General features: G+C 40.3%; 1 protein-coding gene across 1 annotated transcript in view; it reads left to right on the plus strand.

The window, feature by feature from the left end:
* The window catches only part of LOC134349683 (FRAS1-related extracellular matrix protein 2-like), a 204,794-nt gene that overhangs the window by 53,563 nt on the left and 124,684 nt on the right, over positions 1 to 26,547 (plus strand). The window contains exons 3-4 of the mRNA XM_063054368.1: positions 4,251 to 4,397; positions 7,872 to 8,102. Of these exons, the coding sequence (XP_062910438.1) occupies positions 4,251 to 4,397; positions 7,872 to 8,102 (378 nt within the window). The remainder of the gene's footprint in view (positions 1 to 4,250; positions 4,398 to 7,871; positions 8,103 to 26,547) is intronic.

Here is a 26,547-nt window from a genome sequence, read left to right on the forward strand (position 1 = left end):
AATAAGCATGGAATGATTTAAGTATTCAGTTCCTCAGTGTAAATTTATGGAGTGGCTTTGGGTATTTCAAAAGCTGTAGTTCACAGAATTCCCATTTTACATTAAATACTGTTGTAAAAAAATCTATAGGTAGGTACCTCAAAGCCCTGAAGAGATATCTCCAACATTGTCCCTATAATATTTGAGAAATCCACTGGAAGGCTAAGTGAGCTAAATTCATCATCCTCTCCTCAAACAATAGGTTTGAAGCCCTATTTACATTCGGTCTATTCGTAGCTACAATATTCAAAGTCTTGGCATCAGACTCTTGAAACACACTTTCTATTCCAAACTGTCATAGGAAGAGATTGTCAGGTGAGCAGATGTTTCAAAGCTTCTTTGAAAATTTATTCCCAGGAAGTGCTGATCCATGACTGCTTAAAAGTGGAAAATACACATTTTTCTTGGTATTGAGAACATCAAATTGATGTATTGAGACTGCATAGAAGCCTGGTATACATGACAGGAGTATAACATCTTGCAAACTACACCCTCCTATCCCTCCATCAAACATCCCTCACCCCCTCACCCCCTCTGTAGTAGGATCTGTGAGTCCTATGTTGGTCTCATTAATCATGTCAAAGTACACAGAACCAGAGTGGAAAGAAGTTCTCCTTGATCCCAAGAAGAAAAAAGATCATATTTCAAGTTATTTCATGCTTTGATTTACAAGGTATTCTTTCAATTTGTGGTCCATTTCAAAACAATATTTATAACTAAAAAATGATGGCAATTCTTAGCAGGCCAAGTAACATCTGTTTTAAAAAGGGTAGATAACATTTCAAGAAAAATTAGAAATGAAATATGTTTTGAGGTGCATGAATAGAGAAGGGTGAAGAGGGCATAGGGAACCTCTGTGATTAGTGTAGACCAAAAGAATCCAAGTGACACAAATAGTGTTTATGCTGGCTCGGAGAGGGTACTGAAGCTGAGTGACGATGGTTGGAATTTGGAAACCTATCGTTTTTGGGAGGTAATAGTAACTAGCTCAATATGACATTTTAAGAGAACAAAAATCATTGTACTGGTTCTGAATGCAGAGATCATGTTTCATACAAAGCATGAGAATTATATTGATATGATTAAAAAGCTGATGATGCTGGAAATACTGAGCGGGTCAGAGAGATGATTTCAACTCATAGTTGCAGACATCCCACCCTGCAAAAACTCATTTCAGGGAGGTAGCACCCCCGCCCCCAGCAACCCCATATCACCCTCCTCCCGGTCGACCTCCAAGGGTGTATGTAATACTTTGTTTAGCGGTTTTGTCTAATCCGTAAACCAAGTTGGGTACATGCAGAAAATGTGACATTAAATTATGTACTTATATTATTTTATCATGCTTATTCTATTACAACTTTAAGCAAGTCTACAGGGAGTTTGGCCTCATCATGTAGGACATCAGTAGAGTAGCTCCTTAGCAGCCAGCCAGCTAGTTTAAATAACTGCTACTGAACGAATGTCACCTGTTAAACTCACCTCAACATGTCTTTTACATTTTAACCCACCATGGGAAATAGAAATGTCGCTGATGCTGCCTGGCCTGCTGCGTTCGCCAGCATTTTTTGTGTGTGTTGCTTGAATTTCCAGCGTCTGCAGATTTCCTCGTGGTTGCAAACAGTGCAGCGAGCAACACTGTCATTATTTTTGAGGTCGACTGTAAAGCCCGCCCACAGAGAAAACTGACAGGTCTACTTAGCACGAAGAGAGATCGATCAGGATGCTCGCTCTCGCCCTCCCTCTCCCTCTCAAAATAAAATCAATTTCCGGGATATTGTATATAATTTCTGGGCATTGGGGAGCCACTATCAATATGCGGGAGACTCCCGGAACTTCCGGGAGAGGTGGGATGTCTGTAGTTGGCATGGCCTCTAATGCTGGGAAATTGATCTGTGCTGTAAACCAGGAGGGTTGCAAAACATTCAGAAACATTAAAAAACAGAAGATGCTTGAAAAATCTAATCGGGCATGCAACAGTATTTCGCCTCTGTGACCCTTCTTGATAATTCTCGCATCTGGTGCTCTTTTTTGTTCATTTACATTTACTGAAAGAGACTCAGACCTGGAACAGTACTTTGCCTAAAGATTTAGGTCTGTGATGGCTAGTTGACTATTATTCATTTATCTAAATGAACTTATTCACAGGCTCATCAGCTTCTCTGGAGCTGGAAACAAGCTGATAAAGAATCACTGGTTTCCTGCAAGAACAGAGTTGAATTTCAAAGTTCAAAGTCAATTTATTATGAAAGTACATATATGTCACTGTGTACAACCCCGAGGTTCATTTACTTCTGGACGTTTACAGTAAATACAAGAAATACAATGGAATCAATAAAAGGCCACACCCAACAGAACATACAAATGTCTAAAGTGCAAGAGGCAACAAACTGTGAAAATATAGAAAGAAAATTAATAATTAATTGTTCATAGTTCAAGTTTAATTGTCATTCAAACATACATGGATACAGCAAATAACTAAGTAATAAATATGAAGAGCATTATATGAAGAGTTGGAGCGATAGAGGATGAGAGGTGACCTGATAGAGGTGTATAAGATGATGAGAGGCATTGATTGTGTGGATGGTCTGAGGCTTTTTCCCAAGGCTGAAATGGTTGCCACAAGAGGGCACAGGTTTAAGGTGCTGGGGAGTAGGTACAGAGGAGATGTCAGGCGTAAGTTATTTACGCAGAGTGGTGAGTGTGTGGAATGGGCTGCCGGCAACGGTGGCGGAGGCGGATACGATAGGATCCTTTAAGAAACTTTTGGATAGCTACATGGAGCTTAGAAAAATACAGGGTTATGGGTAACCCTAGTAATTTCTAAGGTAGGGACATGTTCCGGACAACTTTGTGGGCTGAAGGGCCTGTATTGTGCTGTAGGTTTTCTATGTTTCTAGTACTTGACAGTGAGTTTATAGGTTGTGAGAAAAGTTCAGTGCTGAAGTTGAGTGAAGTTATCCCCTCTGATTCAAGAGCTTGATGTTTGAGGGATAATTACTGTTCCTGGACCTGGTGGTGAGGATGCAAAGACTTCTGCAGCTCTTTCCTGATGGCAGCAGTGAGAACAGAGCATGGTCTGGATGGTGGAGTCCTCGATGATAGATGCTGTTTTCCTGAGACAACGCTCCATGTAGATGTGCTGATGCGTGAGGAGGGCTTTACCCGTGAAGGGCTGGTCTGTATCCACTACTAATTGTAGGCTTTTCTGTTCAAGAGCATTGTTGTTCCCGTGCCAAGCCATGATGCAACCAGTCAATATCCTCTCCACCGCACATGGTCAAAGTTTTAGATGATATGCCGAATCTTTGCAAACTTCAAAGGAATTCGAGGTGCTGCTCTGCTTTCTTTGTAATGACACTTATGTGCTGGACCTAGGACAAATCCTCTGAAATGGTAACAGAGAGGAAGCAGAATCAGGTTTAATATCACTGGCACATGTCTTGAAATTTGTTGTTTTCATTACATTGCATTACATCAGAATTTTTACAGCTGTAAATTACATTAAGATTGGCACAGGACCAAAAGAAGCTGCAGAGGGTCACAAATTTAGTCAGTTCCATCTTGGGTACTGGCCTACAAAGTACCCAGGACATCTTCAGGGTGCGGTGTCTCAGAAAGGCAGCATCCATTATTAAGGACCTCCAGCACCCAGGGCATGCACTTTTCTCACTGTTACCATCAGGGAGGAGGTACAGAAGCCTGAAGGCACACACTCAGCGATTCAAGAACAGCTTCTTCCCCTCCGCCATCCGATTCCTAAATGGCTGTTGAACCCGTGAACACTACCTCACTTTTCTATGTATATTATCTCTGTTTATGCATGACTTTTAATCTACAATATACATAGCTGTTATTTATTTATTTATTTATTTATCTATCTATCTTCTATATTATGTATTGCATTGAATTGCTGCTGCTAAGTTAACAAATTTCACAATACATGCCGGTGATAATAAATCTGATTCTGATATTGATATATATATATGTGTATATATAATGTCATAAATTAAATTAAGTAAGTAGTGCAAAAAGAGAGGACAAGAAGAGAGTGGGGTAGTGTTCATGGGGTCATTGTCCATTCAGAAATCTGATGGCAAAGGGGAAGAAGTTGTCTGGGAAACACTGAATGTGTGTCCTCAATATTGTGACAATCAATTTATTGATTCTATGGTACACATTTAAATTGGTTTTCTCTCCAATTTTCATTGCAGGTGGTAATAAGTTGAAGAATCAGCTTTTCCGTTTAAACTGGGCTTGGATTTCTCTGGAGAAGGAATACTACCTAATAGATGAGAGTTCTAAATTTCTGGAGGTTACTCTGAAGCGCAGAGGCTTTCTTGGAGAAACTTCATTTGTTGGTAAGGTACCATTTAGAAATTGAAACTGTTACGGAATTACATATGATTGCATTATTTACACAAATACCATCTAACTGAAAGACATATGTATATCTCCAAAGGACCTTCGTACTGTCAGTGTTATCTGCCAGGTTAAACATTCTATTTTTTCTCTAGGCTGAATTGTCTAAATAGAATGGTTAGATGAATATTAGAAGTTACCTATTCTTCATCTCTGTAATAAGGAGTTTCTTTGCTAACAGCTGAATCTATATGACCATGAAAGAAGGATCCAAAGTTTCACAAATTTCTTATCCAAAAATGATGTAATGTTAGTAATATTCCTTTAGAGATAACTGGCACTGAATCATTAATCTCAATGTGACTGTTTTGTCATTGTCATATCACAATGACAATTTCCATAGAGACAGTTCACTGTCAACAATATTTAAGTGTTAAATCAAACACATCTCTAAAAGCCAGTCTGCATAAATGTAACATTTGGGTTGCTACTGAATGTAGAAAAAAATATGCATTTGAAGCCTACCTACCAAGTTGGCCCTTGCCTAATCAGTTTAAGTTTCGAAGCTGAAGCAATCATTATGTTTAGGTAAAATAAAATCATAGTATTTTCAGTTGTAAAAAGAAACTAAAGATCACCGGCAATAAATATTTGTATTTATGTCAAAGCATTTTCAGTGCAGCTGAGTACACTTATTGCAATTCCACTGCATCTGCTCAAAAAAACACAAGTATTAAATTTTGCAGAATAATACTGAATACCATTCTAATATTGCCTTTATTTCTTCCTCCACTATTTGAGCCACTGAGTACTGAACTCTGATAGATATATATAGGTCATACTTCAGTTGTCTGAAAAAACTTGTTTTAAGATTTTTGCAACCCAGGATTCAGCATTTTGTTTTACACCAAAAGCCCAGGGAAAATAAAGGCTTCTCATTCAGTTCTAGCAGAGAGGTGCGTTTAATCCAAGCGTTATGTGGAAGGTTTCCAGGTTGTGTGCGTAGCCAAAAATCCAAGAGGATGAACTATCACATTCAATGGCTTGGCACAGGTTTCAACTTTGCTGTTCTTCTCATCTGCTTTCATGTTGATAAAATGCATTTAGACGTATTAGATGTAATAATGAGTTTCTTTCTTGCAATGCTTTCAGCTAAAATTCAATACAGGCTCTAGAATATTTACTTATTTTGCTAATTAAAAAATAAATAATTAATTGTATTGTGGAAATAAAATTATATTCATTTTCAAATTGTATTATCCAGCAAGATTTTAGAGATTCCTCTTTTCTCATTTTGGATACAATTTCTCCTTAGCTTTAGATGGGAGAACAAAAGGACAAATTAATGGTAGTTTTGCAACTTCTGGCATCAGTACGAATAGGTTAAGGTTTTTTCCTATGTGCTCTGTTATGAAAGGGTTGATTGAATGTTAACTAGTTGCAATATAGAATCAATGCAGTTGCAGTTAGCCTACTGATTATTCTGTCAACACAAAGGTTCTTGTTTTTAAATTCCACCACTGCGAGTTGTGAAATTTAGTTTGTGAAGATGAACCAGTAGAATAATGCAAAGTGCTGGAAGATTGGTTCCCTCATGTCCTCTAGTGAAAGGTACTTACATTTATCTCATCTGATTTTAGACCACAATTAATGATTAACTCTCATTCCATCTAATACAACTCAGGATAGGGAGTAAATAGAGACACCAGTATCCTCCATATCCCAAAAGCAAACTACAAAAATGTTTACTCTTTGATTATTATTTGAAATTAATGATGTAAGTTGAACTATTATTGGAGAACTACAGATATCTAAGGGAGATGTACAACTGGAGGAGGTCGCAATCGCAAAGGGGGTAGGGCAAGATTCAAGATTGTTTATTGTCTTTCGTCAGTATACAAGTGTAAAGGAGAACAAAATGATTATTACTCCAGATTCAATGCAGCATAAAAAAGTATAACAAAAACAATAAATATAAATATATAAGTTATCCTATAAAAACACCATCAAGTCAAGTCAAGTCAAGTTTATTGTCATTTCGACCACAAGCTGCTGATACAGTACACAGTAAAAACGAAACAACGTTCCTCCAGGACCATGGTGCTACCTGAAACAACACAAAACTACACTAGACTATGTGAGACAGCACAAGGCTACACTAGACTACGTAAAACAAAATAAAAACTGTACTAGACTACAGACCTGCATAGGACTACATAAAGTGCACAAAACATGGTAAATTACTTACCATGTAAGTAATTGAACTGTCATATATATAAGGTGACACTAGGTGAAGTGTATGTAGTGATGAGGTGGAGATGATGATCAGCCTGACGCCTTGGGGGAAGTAAAGCCCAATTTATACTTCCGCGTCAAATGTATGCCGAAGGTACGTGTACCCTATGCCGTAGGGTGACATGCACCACCCCAAAAAAGCAACTCGCGTGTCGTGGCGACGCAGACCGCAACAACTGTGATTGGTCCGCTTGGTAGCGTTGCATTTCCGGTTGCTTTTCTCCGTCATGTCCGTACACTGATGCAAAATGAATGGTTGGAGACGATGAACCAAATCGTCAAATCTACCTGCCGACATCCAAAAATATTTGAAATGCATTTCCTCGTCCATGTCTCTCACGAAGAAACTCAACACAGTGGCATAGAAACCCCACCGCCAACTAGCGTTTTGGCGGTGAATTGCAGAGCAACGCAGACACAACTACGCATGCTCGCTATGGCGTAGGGGTATCCAAAGTATAAATCAGGCCTACGCATAGCCCATACGCACAAGTATAAATCAGGCTTAAGTGCTTTTGAGTCTAGTGATCCTGGCATGGATATTGTGTAACTTCTTCCCCAATGTAAGTGGGTCAAACAGTTCAGAAGCAGGCTGGGTCATGAAGAGATTTGAAAATAAGAGTGGGAATTTGAAAACTGAGCTTTTGTTCAACCGAGAAACAACGTAGGTCAGTCAGATGAAGAAAGAAATTAAACTTGACGTATGTTAGAATATGGCTAGCAATAGAATAAGAATATATAGAATGAAAAGTGGTAACAAAATATTTTACATTATATTTGCAATTTCTTTAAAACATAGTATTTTATTTAAACATTATGCTTTATGTGCATAAACTTCAAATTATCTATCATAAAATAAAAATAAATTTAAAAAGAAGATGCTGTATAGTCTACATTGTCCTTTGTTCCCTGCACCTTTGTTTTTGCTTGTCTCTGACTGCTTTTCATGCATTGGATTACAGTGCAGATATCTTCAGGAAAGTTTGGTGTGTTGCCATCAGCATAGAAACTACTTTTGATCCCCTTAATTTAATGCAGATTAAGTCCATTGTTTGCCTTAATTGTGCATTAAAATTGTGCTAGCTATGAATTCATCCACTTGTTTTACCGGTGCAGCAGGAATATATGTCAGGTTTACTTGGATATTGACCCAGCTGTTCTTTGTATTCGATTGACAGGCATTGGTACAAAAGATGACACAGCTGAGAAGGATAAGGATTTCAGGGGGAAATCCCAAAAGCAGGTGCAGTTCAATCCAGGTCAATCCACAGCAACTTGGAGAGTACTCATTTTGACAGATCATGAATACGAACGATCTGAAACATTCCAGATTGTACTGTCGGAGCCAGTAATGGCTGTTCTGGAATTCCCGGAGATTGCAACTGTGGAGATTGTCGACCCGGATGACGGTGAATATTGTTAAGAGCATTTTGTTTCTGTATTCTTGCCCCAGATGTATGTGATTACATATTGTTGGAATTAGTTAACATATATTGCATTCCAATTAAATTTAGATTTTCAAAATATAGTAATCTAAAAAGCGAGAATGTGGAGCATATCCAGAAAAAAACTTTTGTTTAGTTTTGAATCTTCTCTGTCTGATATAGTCACAGATATTTTTAATGTCACCTTTGTCATCATCATACAGATTTAGTCAGATCCGACCTCAAAAATATGGTGCACCTCTGGATTAATCCTTCAATCATTGGCTCAGCCATTTTATGTTAAACTTAATCTCACTATCCTCTGGCAAGTTCCTTATTTGCAATGAATAAGAATAACCGAAGACATTTTTTTTCAATGAGAATCACCTTTTAGTCATAGTTGTAGTCATAGTCAAAGAAGCCTTTCCTTACTTTCTCCATTGTCATTTTCAAGGAATAAACAATTCTTGCATTACCTCAGCTCTAAGGTCTATGCGGTTGTGACTATTACTCCTCAAACCCACTGTCTGAGAAGCAGGCAGTCTTCCTCCTGCTTTGACTTTGATCCTCGGACTCTATTCTGCATTTTCCAATTTCAGTCTCTTCATTGAGGCCGACACTGTTTGCTTCTTAACTGGTTTTGGGATCTGGGCAGCCCGAGAGAGAACGCATAACCTTTGACTGTTTTAACAAAATTCAAATTGTGCAAATTACAGCCCATTATTTTCTTTAAATGTGTGTTTGGATAATCTCAGATTTGTGATGGTGATAAATCTATTCCTTGAACATAATGCAAGTTCCCTGAAATCCACTGATGCTGTTAAAAGTTTTTTTTAAATTCAGGCTTGCTCTCTAAATTTTAAAATAATTGGGGAATTATCCACCCTAAAAACTGCATTGTGAATTTATCTTTTTTAGACCATGATGGAATGGCAGAGACTCAGTGGGATGAATGACCTAATTCTTATAGTCTAAAGAAGAGATTAATTCCCAATGCAGTTTTTACTTATTATCCTTCGCAATCCAGTTCTCCTGCCTTCTCCCTGTAACCTTTGACACCCTACCTAATGAACAGCCAAGCAATGGCTGCTTTATGTATACTCAATGACTTGGCCTCCACAACCATCTGTAGCAATAAATTCCACAGATTCACCATCCTTTGGCTAAAGAAATTCCTCATCTCTGTTATCAATTGATGTCCCTTTATTCTGAGGCTGTGCCCCCTGGTAACAGACTCACCCACTATAGAAAACATCCTCTCCACATGCACTCTATCTAGGCCTTCAATAGGCTTCAATGAGATCTTCCCTCACTTTTCTAAATACCAGAGAGTATGGGCCCAGAGCCAACCAACACACCTCAAATGTTAATCCTTTCTTTCTTGGGATCATTCTCATGAACTTCCTCGGGTACCTCTCCAATGCCAACACATTTTTTTCTGAAATAAAGGGCCCAAGACTGCTCAGAATACTTCTTGTAAGGTCATTGCATCCTCAGCATTACATCCTTGCTTTTATATTCTAGTCCTCTTGAATGAATGCTAACGTTGAATTTGCCTTCCTTACCACTGACTCAATCAGCAAGTTAACTTGCAGGGTATCCTACAAAAGGACTCCCAAATCCCTTTGCACCTCTAATTTTTGTATTTTCTCCCCGTTTAGAAAATAGTCTAAACTTTTATTTCTTCTAACAAAGTGCATGGCCAAACGTTTCCCTATACTGTTTTCCCATCTGGCACATCTTTGCCCATTTTCCACTGTCTAAGTCCTTCTGCAAACGCCTTGCTTCCTCAACATACCTGCCCCTCCACCTAACTTCATATTATCCACAAATGTGGCCACAAAGCCATCAATTCTGTCATCCAAATCATTCACATATAAAGTGAAAAGAAGCGGTCCAATACTAAAACGTGTTGAGCACCACTAGACACAGGCAGCTAGCCAGAAAATTCCCCCTTTATTCCCACTCTTTGCCTCCTGCTAGTCAAACAATTTTTTCTCCATTCTAGTACCTTTCCTGTAATCTTTGGCTCTTATTTTGGTAAGCAGCATCATATGTGGTTCCTTGACAAAGGCCTTATGAAAATCCAAATGAGCAACATCTACTGACTCTCCTTCGTCTATACTGCTAACTATTTCCTCAAAGAACTCCAACAGATTTGTAAAGCAAGATTACCCCTTAAGGAAATCATGCCAACCTTGGCCCATTTTATCAAGTGCCTCCAAATACCCTGATACCTCAGTCTTAGTAATGGACTCCAACATCTTCCCAACTACTGAAGTCAGGTTAATTGGCCTGTAATTTCCTTTCTTCTTCCTCTCTCCCTTCTGGAAGAGTGAGGTAACAATTGCAATTTTCCAGTTCTCGGGAACCATTCCAGAATCTAGTGATTCTTAAAAGATCCTTACTAATGCTTTCATAATCTCTTCAGCTTCCTCTTTCAGAAACCTGGTGTGTAGTCCATCTTGATCAGGTGACTTATTGGCCTTCTGTCCCTTCAGCTTCCCACGTACCTTTTCCTTAGTTATAGCAACTACATTGAATTTTGCCCCCGAGACTTGAATTTCTGGCATGCTGCTAGTGTCTTCCACAGAGAAAACTGACGCAGAATATTTATTAAGTTCAACTATCATTTCTTTGTCCCCTATCCCTACCTCTTCAGCTTTTTTTTCCTCACAAGATAATATCCACTCTCACCTCTAATTTACTGTTTTTACGTCAGAAAAAACTTTCGGTATCTTCTTTTATATTATTGACTAGCTTGCCTTCATACTTCATCTTTTCTCTCTTTATGCCTTTTTTTTAGTTGCCTTCTGTTGGTTTTTAAAAGCTTCCCAATCCTTTAACTTCGTACTAATTTCTGCCATATTATATGCCATTTCTTTTGCTGTCTTTGACTTCCCTTGTTAGCCATGGTTGCCTCATCCTCCCTTTAGAATACTTCTTAATTTGTGGGATGTATCTATTCTGTGACTTCTGAATTGCCTCCAAAAACTTGAGCCATTGCTGTTTTTGCCATCATCCCTGATGGTGTCCCCCTCCAATCAGCTTTGGCCAGTGTCCCCTTTTTACAAGATCATCTATCTTATTCTGCATACGGTGTGCATTCAAATATAACATCTTAAACCATGTATTCATCACCCTTTTCAATTTTGCCCCCATGGTACACCTAACTCATGTGTCCCCTTCTCACCAACTCTCATGGCTCTGTAATTCCCTTTACTCCACTGTAATGCTAATACGTTTGACTCTAGCTTCTCCCTTTCAAACTGCAGGGTGAATTCTATCACATTATGATCACTGCCTCCTGTGGGTTCCTGTATCTTATGGTTTCTAATCGAGTATCGTTCATTACATACCCACAATCCAGAATTCTCTTTCCCTTAGTGGGTTCAACCACAGGCTGGTCCAAAAAGCCATCTTGTAGGCATTCTACAAATTCCCTTTCTTGGGATCCAGCACCAACTTAATTTTCCCAATCTACCCGTATATTGAAATTCCCCATGACTTATTGTAACATGTTTTCTATCTCCCATTGTAATTTACATCCCACATCCTAGCTGTTGTCTGCAGGCCTGTATATAACTCCCATTAGCGTCTTATTACACTTGTAATTTCTTAGCACTACCCACAAGAATTCTACACCTTCCTATCCTATGTCACCCTTTCTTTAAGGATTTGATTTCATTTTTTACAATAAAGCCACCCCACACCCTCTGCCTACCTACCTGTCCTTTCGATACAATGTGTATCCTTGGATGTTAAGCTCCCAACCATGACCTTCTTTGAGCCAGAGCTCTGTGATGCTCACAATATCATACCTGTCAGACTCTAATTGCACTACAAGATCATCTAACTACCTTATTCTGCATATGGTGTGCATTCAAATATAACACATTCAGTCCTATATTCGTCACCCTTTCAATTTTGCCCCATGTTCCACCTCAGCTCATCCCACTGGCTGCAGTTTTGCCCTACCATCTGCCTGTTCTTCCTCACAGTCTCAATACACACTGCATCAACTTGCATAACAACTACCCCATCCTCAGCCCTATCTCTCCGGCTCCCATTCCCCTGCCAAATTAATTTAAACCCTTTCCAACAGCTCTAGCAAACCTGCCCACAAAGATGTTACTTCCCCTCTGGTTCAGTTGTTACCTGACTTTTTTGTACAGGTCAAACTTCCCAGAAGAGATCCCACTGATTCAGAAATCTGAAACCCTGCCTGCTGCACCTGTTCCTCAGCAACTCATTTATTTGTACTATCATCCTATTCCTGCCCTGATTACCATGTGCTACTGGGATTACTACGTTGGAGGTCCTGCTATCCAGCCTCTTCCCTCTCTCCCTATAGTCACTTTGCAGAACCCCTTTCCTCTTTCTACCATTGTCTTTGGTGCCAGTGTGCACCCTTCAGAATCTCCTGCAGCCGCTCTGACTCATCCTAGACCCAAGCACCTGGGAAACAACAGATAGTCCTGGCGCCTGTTTTGTGGCCACAGAGTATCCTTCCCATCCCCATAACTATCAAGTCTCCTATCTTTTTCACTCTGCTGGACTTTACGCTTCCCTGGTGAGCCTTAGAGTTGGCCACAGTGCCACTGGATTGGCTGCTGCTGCTGTGCCATGATAGAATCATTTCCTCAAACCTCCAGCAGTATCCAAAGGGGTATACTTGTTGCTAAGGGGAATGGCTGCAGGGGAGTCCTGCATTGACTGCTTACTCCTCTTACTTCTCCTGGTGATCACCCATCTACTATCTGAGGCTTGTATTCTGGGTGTGACCACCTCAGTTCAAGTTTCATCTATGAGGTTTTCAGCCAAGTGAATGTACTCAGGCCCATCTAGCTCCAGCTCCAGTTTCCTGAATTTGTCAGTCAGGAGCTGAAGTTGCAAGCACTTGCTACAGATGTAGTCATCAGAGAGACTATTAGGTACCTTGTAATCCTACATCTCATTGGAGGAGCATTCTATCTTGCTTACGCTTGTTATACCTCTAACTTCTCAAGCTTAAGTGCTCACCTGCATCTTTCTTCCAGGACCTTTCTATTCAAGAAAATATTTAATCTCTAATTTTGTGCTTATCTCTAGCAACAATTCCTGCTTTAAACCTTTCAGTGTAATTCATTTCTTCTCAAATTTCTCTAAAATTCTCATTAGCACACTCATGAATGGCATCCTCCTTGTGTCTTCCTTCTTCTAGATTCCCTGCTGCAATTTCCTGTAATTATTCCATCTTTGCTATCAGTTTCTAGCTGTATGGATCGACTTCTGTGGTTTCATGCTAATTGCCCAAATGTAACCATATCAGTTGCTGCCAGAATCTCCTTCTGTTGCATCCAATTAACTTGAGATCACCCAAGGATCAATTGTTGGTTCCTTCTCCTTTATCTTTATCAGTGTTCTACTTCTTCATGATATCATGAAAGGAATAGGGATCAGCTTTCACAAAAATATTTAGTTTCCACACTTCTGGCATGAGTTGTAGTTCGTTTATTCATGATGTTCCAAGAATGGCTGACATTTATTGCCCATCCAGACTTGACCTAGACCAAGTGTTAGTGATCTATCTTTTGGAACCACTGTAGTCCTGGCTTCCTGCATTGTGTTTTGATGAGGAGTTCCAGATTTAGACTCAATGACAATGAAGGAACAATGCTATATAGTGGATTCTGGTTAATTGAGCCATTAGTTCATTGGGGCAGCCCATTATTTGGAACAACTCAAAGAACAAACATTAATCGAAGAAATAGCTGGGATTCCTTTCGTTTATTTGGGATACTGTGCTACTTAATTGGGACAGGAGACTTGCTGATGTCATGGTCCCATCTGGCTATTCCCCATCTTGCTATTACCTTCTTAATTGGGCCTTAATCCCCTCGTCTGCTTTCCAGTCATTCCCAGTTCCACTAATTACAGCACACCTGGTTCCCATTAGCGAACATAGGATAAAATTCGGGTGGCACAGCCATGCTTTGCTAGTTTGTTCGTTGACTCTAGTATGAGTAAACCTTGTTTCCTGATTCATTGGGGCTGTCAGTTCTATGCTCTGCATCATTTCCTGGATATTCTACGTAAACCTTGTCTCTGTATAAAGACTCTCCTGGATACTGGTTCCCTGTTCATGGCGGTGCTGACACCTCATGACTCTGCCTCCGTGCCTGTGTCCTGCACTTTGGTTTGTCCTCAGCCTCGTACTTGCAACAGCTGAACAGTTTCTAACTAGCGTCAGTCACATGCACTTGTATGGTCATTAGTCATGATTTCACTATGTCAACAAGTCAGGAACTATGAAGAATTTGAAGGTATCAATAATAATCTTAAATGCCACATTGAAAATGAAGATTTGGAGGATGCAATTGTCAAAAGGCAGTCCATTTTCTGCACTAAGTGTCAGTGCTGATTTTATTCATTTGCAGTCAATCAAAAGAACAGAATGTACACTAGACAAATTCCTCTGTTGATAACTATTTGGAACTAATACATAGTTTTATAGTATGGTAATAATATTGAGTGTTCTAATTTGATCTGTATTTTATTCAAGTACATAATGTTCTACTCAGTTAAATGACAGATTGTCTTACTAATACCTTTTTAACTATTTCCATGAAACTTTAGCTAGTTAAGGCAGCTGCTTAATTGGACCAAAATGTACTGTCCTGATGTGTCCCAATTAACCAGAATCCAATCTATTTTCAGTTTGGGATGGAGTGTGATAGCTGTCTGTCATCTGCACATAATATACAGTATTATGGCTTTTTGATGCTGTAGCCCATCCATTTCAAAATTCGACGTGTTCTGCATTCAGAGATTCTCTTTGGCATACCATTGTTGTAACATGTGGTTATTTGAATTAATGTTGCCCTCCTGTCAGCTTGAACCAGTCTGGCCATTCTCCTCTGACCTCATTCATTAACAAGGCATTTTCACCCACAGAACTGCTGCTCGTTGGATGTTTTTTTTGTTTTGCACACCATTCTCTGTAAACTCTAGGGACTAGGATGCAAGAAAATCCCAGCAGTTTCTGAGGTACTTAAACCACCTCATCTGGCACAAATAATCATTCCTACAAATTGCAATGGGAGATAGAAATTGCATGCCAAAAGGGCAATGTTACAATAGTCATGGGGGACTTCAATGTGCAGGTGGATTGGGAAAAGCAGGTCGGTGCTGGATTACAGGAGGGATAATTTCTAGATTGCAGACAAGATGGCTTTTTAGAGCAGCTCATGGTTGAGTCCACTGGACGATCAGGTATTCTGGATTGGGTATTGTGCAACGATCAGAGAGCTTAAGGTAAAAGATCCTTCAGGGAAAGTGATCATAATATGATCAAATTCACCCTGAAATTTGAGAAGAAGCTAAAGTCAGATGTATCAGTATTACAGTGGAGTAAAGGGAATTACAGAGGCATGAAAGAGGAGTTGGTCAGAATTAATTGGAAAAGAACACTGGCAGAGATGATGGTAGAGCAGCAATAGCTGGAATTTCTGGAAGCAATTCGGAAGGCAGAGCGTATATACATTCCAAAGAGGAAGAAGTATTCTAAAGGAAAGATGACATAACTGTGGCTAACTAGAGAAGCCAAAGCCAACATAAAAGCCAAAGAGAAGCCATATAATAGAGTAAAAATTAGTGGGAAGTTAGAGGATTGGGAAGCTTCTAAAAACCAATAGAAGACAACTTGTATGTCTTTAAGAAGAGGGGGGTAGAATACAAAAGTAAGCTAGCCAATAATATTAAAGAGGATATCAAAAGTTATTTCGGATACATAAAGTATAATAGAGAGGTGAGAGTAGATATCAAACCGTTGGAAAATGATGCTGGAAAGGTAGTAAAGGGGGACAAAAGTAGTGGATGAACTGAATAGGTATTTTGCATCAGTTTTCACTGTGGAAGACACAGGTGGAAGTTCCAGGTGTCGGGGGCATGAAGTGTGTGAAGTTACCATTTCTAGAGAGAAGTTTCTTGGGAAACTGAAAGATCTGAAGGGAGATAAATCACCTGGACCAGATGCTGAACACCCCAGGGTTCTGAAAGAGGTGACTGAAGAGATCATGGAGGCATTAGTAATGATCTTTCAGATTCTGGAATGGTTCTGGAAGGCTGGAAAATTGCAAATGTCACTCCACTCTTTAAGAAAGGAAAGAGGCAGAAGAAAGGAAATTATAAGCCAGTTAGTCTGACCTCAGTGGTTGAGAAGCTGTTGGAGTCAATTGTTAGGGTAGGGTCTCAGGGTACTTGGAGGCACGTGATAAAATAGACAGTAGTCAGCATAGTTTCCTCAAGGGACAATCTTGCCTGGCAAATCTGTTAGAATTTATTAAAGAAATAACACGCAGGATAGACAAAGGAGAATTGGTTGATGTGTACCTGGATTTTTCTGAAGACCTTTAACAAGGTGCCACACATGAGGCTGCTTAACAAGATATGAAGCCATGGTATTACAGGAAAGATTCTAGCATAAATGAAGCAGTAGCTGATTGGCAGAAAGTAAAGAGAGGGAATAAAGGGAGACATTTCTGGTTGGCTGCCAGTGACTGGTGGTGTTCCACAGGGGTCTGTGTTGGGACTGATTATTTTTATAATGTATGTCAATGATTTGAATTGATGGCTTTGTTGCAAAGTTTGCAGACGATATGAAGACAGGTGGAGGGCAGGTAGCTTTGTGGAAATAGAAAGGCTACAGAAGGACTTAGACAGATTGGGAGAATGGACAAAGAAATTACAAAAGGAATAGAGTGTTGGGAAGTGTGTGGTCGTTCACTTTGGCAGAAGAAATGAAAGGGTTGACTGTTTTCTAAATGGAGAGAAAATACGAAATACTGAGGTGCAAGGGGACTTGGAAGTCTTTGTGCAAGACTCCTTAAAGATTAATTTACAGGTTGAGTCTGTGGTGAGGAAGGCAAATGCAATGTTAGCTTTCATTTCAAGAGAACTAGAATATAAAAGCAAATATGTGATGTTGAGACTTTATAAAGCACTGGTAGGCCTCACTTAGAGTACTGTGAGCTGGTTTGGGCCCCTTATTTAAGAAAGGATGTGCTGAAACTGGAGAGGGTTCAAAGGAGGTTCACAAAAATGATTCCAGGATTGAACGTCTTGTCATATGAAAAGGCCCTGGGCCTGTATTCACTAGAATTCAGAAGAATGAGGGGAGACTTCATTGAAATCAATCGAATGGTGAAAGGCCTCAATAGAGTGGATGTGAAAAGGATGTTTCTTGTGGTGGGAGAGTCTAAGACCAGAGGACACAGCCTCAGAATAGAGGCGTGTCCTTTTAGAATGGAAATGAGGAGGAATTTCTTTAGCCAGAGAGTGGTGAATCTGTGGAATTCTTTGCAACAGGCAACTGTGGAGGTCAAGCCTTTATGTATATTTGAAGCCGAGTTTGATACATTCTTGACTGGTCAGGGCATGAAGGGACACAGGAAGAAAGCAGGAGACGTGGGTTGAGAGGAAAATTAGATCAGCCATGATGAAATGCAATGGGCCAAATGACCTAATTCTTCTCCTATACCTTATGGTCTTATAGTCTTATTCCACTGTCAAAATCACTTAGATCACATTTTTTCTTCTCATGTTTGGTCTGAACAACAACTGAACCTCTTGACCGTATATTCATGCCTTTTTTCATTGAGTTGCTGCCACATGATTGGCTGATTAGATATTTGCACTACTGAGCAGGTGTACAGTTTTACCTGATAAATCGGCTACTAAGTGTATGTTCCTTTAAGATGGAAAAGTTTTCAGGTTTGTGAGGTTCCCTCAATGAGACGCTTGTTGTTTCTGTAGAATTAGAATTAGAATTTTATCTCCTTCATCCATCTCACAAGATGAGTGAGTAAAAATTTTTATGTTGCGTCTCTATACAAGCAGTAAGGAAGGGAAATGTGGGAGGATATTGCCCAAACATTAACATTGTATGCATAATTGTTTTGTATACATGTATGTACAGTCAGATATGTAATCAAATCAATGTGTATTGGTAAATCTGATGGCCTGGAGAAAGAAGCTGTCCCATAGACTGTTGGTCCTGGCCTTAATACTGAGGTACTGTTTACCAGATGGAAGTAGCTGAAACAGTTTATGGTTGGGGTGGCTGGAGTCCCTGATGATCCTCCGGGCCCTTTTTATGCACCTGCTGCTGAAAATGTCCTGAATAGAGGAAAGTCCACATCCATAAATGAACTCAGCTGTCTGCACCACTCTGTGCAGTGCCTTATGATTAAGGGTAGTACAGTTCCCTTACCAGATGGTGACACCGCCAATCAGGATGCTCTTGATGAAAGTAAGAAGCTCCCTGTAGAAAGTCCTGAGGATTCGGGTACTCGTGCCAAACTTCTTCAGCTGTCTGTTGTGCTTTTTTCACCACACAGCTGCTATTATGTGCACCAAGGAACGTGAAACTCACCCTCTCAACTGCAGTCCCATTGATGTCAATAGGGACTAGCCTGTCTACGTTCCTCCTGTAATCCACGATCAACTCCTTCATTTTTTCCAACACTGTATTGTTTTCTTGGCACCACTGTGTCAGGGTGTTGACTTCTGCTCTGCAGGCTGAATGTCCTGTCCTCGTATGTCCTGACCATGATACATATTGAAACCTGAATATCAGTCATGGAGGAATTGATCATTTGTGCTGGAGAAGCGTTACAAATAAAATGAACCACTTCCTTACTCAGCTTCTGCCCAAGCTCAATGTGAGTTGCATAAAGATGAAGGAGGCATTCAGAACTCATCAGTCAGGGCGCTGCACCTAGAAGTTGGGATATTATGTTGCAGTTGGACACAACATTGGTGAGGTATTATTTTGGAATATTGTTTTCAGCTTCACTTGTTCTGCTTTTGGAAAGGTGCCATTAAGATGACATTACTCAGAGGAGATTTACAAGAACATTGCCAGGACTTGAAGGACTATGTTATGGAAGGTGCTTGAGCGGGCTGAGACTTTTCTCACTGGAGCTTAGGAGAATGAGATGGTGATATTATAGAGGTGTATAAAATCATGAGGGACATAGGTAAGGAGAATCAAGGCTGGGGAACCAAGAAGTAGAAACTGTTGGTTTAAGGTGAGAAGAAGGAGATTTAACAGGACTCAGAGAGGCAAATTTTTCACACAGTGTGGTCAGTATATGAGTGAGTGGCAGTAGTTAACACTATTTAAAAGGTAGTAGGACAGGGACATGGATAGGAAAGGTTTAGAGCATATGGGCTAAACACAAGCAATGGGTTCTAGCGCAGGTGGGAATCTTGTCCAGCACTGACCATTTGGGCTGAAGGGCCTGTGTCCATGCTGTATGTCTCTTTGACTCTGTGATGGCTGAGAGCTGCTCATGGCTTAAGGCCACCACTGGTAACCTGTGTGACTGTTACTCATCAATCTGGTTAGTGCATTCAGACATATCAGTCCATGGCAGCTTTTACTGCCATGATGAGGCCAAAATTGGGTTGGAGGGGCAACATCTCGTTCCCTCTGGGTAGCCTTCAACCCAATAAATGGTTTTGTCTGAAACACCTGTTTATTTCCTTCCATTGATGCTGTCTCACCTGCTGAGTTTCTCCAGCATTTTGTGAGTATTGGTTAAATGTTACCCAGTGTAATTTAATGCTGAAAGAATGTTTGAATGCTGACTAAACCTGAAAAGGAACAAGCCTGTCTTTTTGGACAACAGGAAAGACAAGTGGAAAAAACATTATTTTTCTTTTGAACATTCTGGTGTTCAGCAAAATAATGAGATATTTCTCTATCCCTCATTTGTCAGCTTGCATTTATAGTTCCTTTGTCAGGAATATTCCAAAATTCATCAAATCTGCTCTGTAGCCTCCTTCCAAGAAAGTTAACATTTGGCTGCAAAAAAAATAACAATTCCTATAGTTTGGTTAATTAAGTGAATACCAAATAATATGTGAAGCAGCAGATTAGATCACATGTGGGATCAGTCAGAGCCTGTCACACTTTGTTAATTAGCTGACCAATCTAGTTTAGAAAACTGAGAATTTATTGAATATCACTTGGTTAACTCCTTTCCCTTGGTATATTCTCTATGATGTAAAGCAGGACACATTTTCCAAGTCATAAGCCTCAATGATGTGTAGTTTTACCAGCCCAAGGAAAATACCCTCCCAACCTTGGGTGAATAGCATTACTCCTACTGAGTGATTTATCTGAAGTAGGAATGCGTTTGGGAGTATATTGTTTATAGTGTGGACTTAGGATTGTAAATGGAAAATGAGTAAATGCTAAAATAGTAAATGTATTGTAAATCAGTAAAACATAATAACCATATAACAAGTTCAAGCTTTCATCTGAGAATTTGATAACCCAGTCTGTCAACCATGGCCAGCTGACATTATGGCAGAATAATTAGGGGTAATGGGTAATGGTAAATGTCTAGCTGACATTGGCTTTAGATATTTGCATTGTATGCAATATTGTAATTTAGGTAAAATGTTCATGAATTAGAAAACTAAAGATTAATCAAGATTCAACTGATTCATTGACTTTGATTATTATCATCCAACAATTGACAGAAGATCATTAAAATTTTGTAAGTAAGGAATATCTGACTGATCTGTCCCAATACTGTTACAGCACTAGCATCTTGTGTCGAAATTGCCTATTCAGAAAAAAAAATTCTCAGCCAATCAATCTGCTCTAAATCATCAGTTAAGTGATGGAAACTGTTATCAAGCAGCAGTTGGTCAACAGTAATCAACCCACTGGTGCCCAGTTTGGGTTTTGCCAGTATTTCTCAGCTCCAGACCTCAACATGGCCTTGGTCCAAACATGTACCAAAGACCTGAATTCCAGAAGTGTGTTGACATCAAGGCAATGTTTGACCAAGTATGACAGTAAGGCACTTGGAAAAACTGAAGTCAATGAACAACAGGAAAAAAAAACCCCTAGTGGTAGAGTGTGACCTTGCCCTAGGAAAGATGGTTGTGACTGTCAGAGCTTGGTCATCCCAGTTTGAGTGGAACACTGCAGAAAAACTTCAGGGCAGTGTCTTGGATCCAACCATCATCTTTATTATTGATCTTCTTCTACTGTAAGGTCAGAAGAAAGGATCTTTGCCAATTACTGCATAATGGTCAATTCCAAGTGCAGTTTCTCAGCAAATAAAACAGCCCATGCTTATATAACATGACATTGAACTGAATAACATTCAGGTCGTGGGCTAATATAAGGGAAGGAACATCTGTGCCTCAAAGGTGACTTTCTCCTAGAAAATAGAGTTTAACCACCTAACTTTGACACTGAATGCCATTACCATCATCACATTCTTCTTCTCTACCTCCCTGACCCATCTCCATCAATATCCTAAGACAGCATTGAATGTAACTGGATCAACCACGTAAATACTGTGTCATCAGGAGCAGGTCAGACCTATGTTGAGTGTCTCATACTTGACACTCCAAAACCATTTCAATATCTACAAGGTGCAAGGAAGAGTGTGATGCAGTACTCTTCCCTTGCCTGGATGTGTGCAGTTCCACAACTCTGAAGAAGCTTGATGTCACCCTCCAAAAGCAGCCTTCTTGATTAGCACCAATTTCATTCTCTGCACCACTAGTGCTTAGTGGGTGTAGAGTACACCAGAAACAAAATATACTGAAGTTATCCAGACGGCTACTACCTGCCAAATAACAACCTTCTCCACCAGGAAGGATAAGGACAACAGGTGCCTGAGAACACCTTGACCTTCAAGACGTACACCATCCTGATTTGGAGATATATCACTGGGTGTAAGTCTTGGAACTCTTTATCCAACTACACTGTGTGAACACCTTAACCTCAGTGACTGGGAAAGTGTTGGAGTCTATTATTAACAATGGAGACTAATGATAAAATCAGCATGGTTTCTGTAAAGGGAAATCTTGCCTGACAAATCTGTTAGACTTCATCGAGAAAGTAACAACCAGGGTGGACAAAGGGGCTGTAGTGGATGTCATTTACTTGATTTTCGGAAGCATTTGACAGGTGCCACACATGAGGCTGCTTAACATGATAAAATCCTGTGGTGTTACAGGAAAGATACTGGCATGGATTGGGGAATGGCTGACAAGCAGCAGGTAGCAAGTGGGAATAAAGGGGACCTTTTTTGGTTGGCTGCCGATGACTAGTGATGTTCCTTGGAGGCCAGTATTGGGACTGCTACTTTTCACATTGTTTGTCAGTGATTTGGATGATAGAGTTGATCACCTTGTGGCAAAGTTTGCAGATGATACAAAGACAGGTGGAAGGGTAAGTAATGCTGAGAAAGCAATGTGATTGCAATAGTACTTAGACAAATTGGAAGAATGGGCAAAAAAGTGGCAGATGGAATACAGTGTTGGGAAATATATGATAATGCATTTTGTAAAAGGAACAATAGTGCAGACAATTATCTAAATGGGGAGAAGGTTCAAACATCAGAGGTGCAGAGGGACTTAGCAGTCCTTGTTAAAGACTCCCAGAAGGTTAATTTACGAGTTGGGTCTGTGGTAAAGAAGGCAAATGTGATCAAATCACAAACAAGGAAAAACCTGTAGATGCTGGATATCCAAACAGCACACACTAAATGCTGGAGGAACTCAGAAGGCCAGGCAGCATCTATGAAAAAAAGTACAGTGGACATTTTGGCCTATACCCTTTGGCAAATGTGATATTGGCATTTATTTCAAGGGGAATAGAAGATAAAAGCAGGGATCTAGTGCTGAGGCTTTATAAGACACTAGTCAGTTCACACTTAGAGTATTGTCAACAGTTTTGGGCCCTGTATCTCAGAAAGGATCTGTTGTCATTACAGAAAGTCTAGAGGAGGTTCACAAGGACAATTCCAGGAATAAAGGGGTTAACATATGAGGAGAGTTTGGCAGCTTTGGGCTTGTACTCGTCAGAATTTGGAAGAATGTGGGGGGATCTCATTGAAACTTACTGAATGTTGAAGGACTAGATAGGGTGGGTGTGGAAAGGATGTTTCCTGTGGTAGGGGTATCCAGAACTAGAGGGCACGGCCTCAAAATTGAAGGGTGACCTTTTAGAACAGAGGTAAAGAGGAATTTTTCTTTTAGCCAGAGAGTAGTGAATCTGTGAAATGCTCTGCCACAGACTGCGCTGGAGACCAAGTCCATGGGTATACTTAAGGCGGAAGTTGATTGTTTCCTGATCAGTCAGGGCATCAAAGGGTATAGCGAGAAGGCAGGTGTATGGGGTTGAGTGGGATCTGGGATCAGCCACGATGGAATGGTGGAGCAGACTCGATGGGCTGAATGGCCTAATTCTGCTCCTTTGTTTTATGGTCTTATGGAAGAAATAGAGTAGTTCAGGAAGTTAGGTCACTGACACCATCCTAAGGGTTTTATCGGTGACACTCAGATCCCTAAAAAAGAATTTTAAAACTTTAACCTGATCCTTGTATTTTAAGTTAAAGAGTCTCTTGTTTAAAGCCCAGCAAAGGCAAATCAGGTCACTGGCAAGGTTTATATCTGAATCAACATATGAAGGCTACAACCCAATGTCATAATTGGCATGCAATGTAATAGTAACAGAGAGTGAAAAGGAGCATCTGCCTGTGGTATTCCTGGCAGCAAACTGACCAGATAAAGAATTGGCTCATTTGCCACTTCTTGTGATTGAATGGGAGCTGCAGTGCTGTCTGTGGCACAACAAGAAAGGCTTCAAAATCCATCAAACACAGTCAAAGCATGCATCTGTAGTACCAGCTGGAAGTTTCATCAACCCGCTTCATTCTCTCCAACTCCCACAACCCCCTCCCCTATCCGTCTCCAATTCCATGATCACAGCTTAAAGTTCTGGTTGTATTCTGCTGCCAGAGCGCATCCCCGCAGGGAGAAGCAGCAACTATTGCTGTTTGAAGTCATAGTATCATTCAACACTGAAGCAAGCTCTTTGGCCCATGCTGTCCCTCAAAGTTAATCCTCTTTACCAGAAATTGATATGTAATCTTCTATGCTTTAGCAATTGAAGTGGTTATCTAAATACTACTTCAATGTAATGTCAATATCTGGCTCTATCTCATAAAGTATGTTCCAGATTCTAACCGCCTTCCTCTTATTGTTCCCTTTACCTCCTGTCCGAAACCTGTGCTCTCTAGGTTCCGACACCTTTGCTCAGAGGAAAGGTTTTCCACTATCTGTCCCTCGCAACTTTGTGTATGCGTGTCAGCTCACCTCTGTGCTTCAAAGGAAACAAACACAGCCTCTCCTCAAAGAAAGTTAAAACTCTCTATCCTATAACATTCTGATGAATATTCACTGCATACCTTCTATTGCAATCATCTTCCTTCCTATAGTGTAGTGACCATTATTGTGCACAATATTCTTCCTGTGAACATAAGAACATATATAAACAACAGATGTAGGCTGGTTGGCCCTTCAAACCTGCCCCACTATTCAATCTGATCATGGTTGTTCTGTCCCTGGTCTTGTCTCCTCTTCTGTGCCGGACTCTCATCGTCCTTATTTCCCCAATCTTTCAAAGAATTTATCTCTTTCCTTTTTTTAAATACTCTTGATGATCTACCCTGCACAATTCTCCAGGGTAGTGACTTCTCGAGGTTGAGCAGAAGTTCCAAAGCATTTCCGTTTTAGACAATAGACAATAGGTGCAGGACTAGGCCATTCAGCCCTTCGAGCCAGCACAACCATTCACTGTGATCATGGCTGATCATCCACAATCAGTACCCTGTTCCTGTCTTCTCCCCATATCCCTTGACTTCGCTATCTTTAAGAACTCTATCTAACTCTTTCTTGAAAGAATCCAGAGAATTGGCCTCCACTGTCTTCTGAGGCAGAGCATTCCACAGAACCACAACCCTCTGTGTGAAAAAGTTTTTCCTCAACTCCGTTCTAAATGGTCTACCCCTTATTCTTAAACTGTAGCCTCTGGTTCTGGACTCCCCCAACATCAGGAACATGTTTCCTGCCTCTAATGTGTCCAATCCCTTAATAATCTTATATGTTTCAATCAGATCCCCTCTCATCCTTCTAAATTCCAGCGTATACAAGCCCAGTCGCTCCAATCTTTCAACATATGACAGTCCTGCCATCACGGGAATTAACCTCGTGAACCTATGCTGTACTCCCTCAATAGCTAGAATGTCCTTCCTCAAATTTGGAGACCAAAACTGTACACAATACTCCAGGTGTGGTCTCACCAGGGCCCTGTAGAAATGCAGAAGGACCTCTTTGCTCCTATACTCAACTCCCCTTGTTATGAAGGCCAACATGCCATTAGCTTTCTTCACTGCCTGCTGTATCTGCATGCTTACTTTCAGTGAGTGATGAACAAGGACACTCAGATCTCATTGTACTTCCCCTTTTCCTAACTTGACACCATTCACATAGTAATCTGCCTTCCTGTTCTTGCCACCAAAGTGGATAACCTCACACTTAACCACGTTAAACTGCATCTGCCATGCATCTACCCACTCACCCAACCTGTCCAAGTCACCCTGCATTCTCATAAGGAGTTTTATGACTTATCTTGTAACAATCCCGCTTTGTTTGAGATTTTTCCCACTATTGGAAACATCTTAAAACACACCTTGTCATGGCTAGTAAGAATCTTATTATCTCAGTCTTCCAAAGTCCAACAAATATAAATCTACTTTCTTTAACTTAACCAACTGCAGTGACCTAACCAATATTTTATAAAATTCTACGATTACCTTCCTGAACATAAGCAATGCTGTGGCTCTCGAAGCCATGTATACCTTCTATCCTCCTGTGCTGAAGGATCCTTAGATTTGTACAGGCAGTGGCCCTACCATTCACAGTATATCCTATTGTTATTAGACCTCCTATGGTGTATCACCTCACATTTATCAGGATAAAATCCTATCTGCCTTTTGTCTGCCCACTTAGACCAACAACAGACCAATAATACCTTGTAGCCTACAGTATAACATTTTGTCTTATAGAGCTCTGCAGCACAGAAATGGGTCTGAGGGGTCACCTCATCAAGTTCTGAAGATTTATCCACCCTAGCTTACTGATTCTACCTTCTGCATTCACATCCAGATCCTTAACCTACATAACAGACAGTAAGGTCCCCACATCAGATCTGTGCGGCACCATTAGTCACAGACTTTCAATCTCAAAATTCAATCCAGAACCTCCACCAGCACCCTATTGCGTCCCATTATCAAGCCTATTTGGTTTCAATATGGTAATTTGTCTTGGTCCATATGGACTACATCAACAGCATTGCCTCATCAGTACATTTTGTCACCTCTTTGGAATAGTCAGTCCAATTGGTTAGATTCCCCGGCCCCAATGAAGCCATTACATCTTCAGATTCAGATTTATTTATCACATGTACATTGAAATATACAATGACATGTGTTTGGAAATCCCTGCCTTTCCAACTGAACATTAATATTGTATGTAATCATCGTTACTGGAGTTTGAGCTGTGCCTCGCC

This window comes from Mobula hypostoma, chromosome 7 (genome assembly GCF_963921235.1).
Source record: "Mobula hypostoma chromosome 7, sMobHyp1.1, whole genome shotgun sequence".
NCBI lineage: Eukaryota > Metazoa > Chordata > Chondrichthyes > Myliobatiformes > Myliobatidae > Mobula > Mobula hypostoma.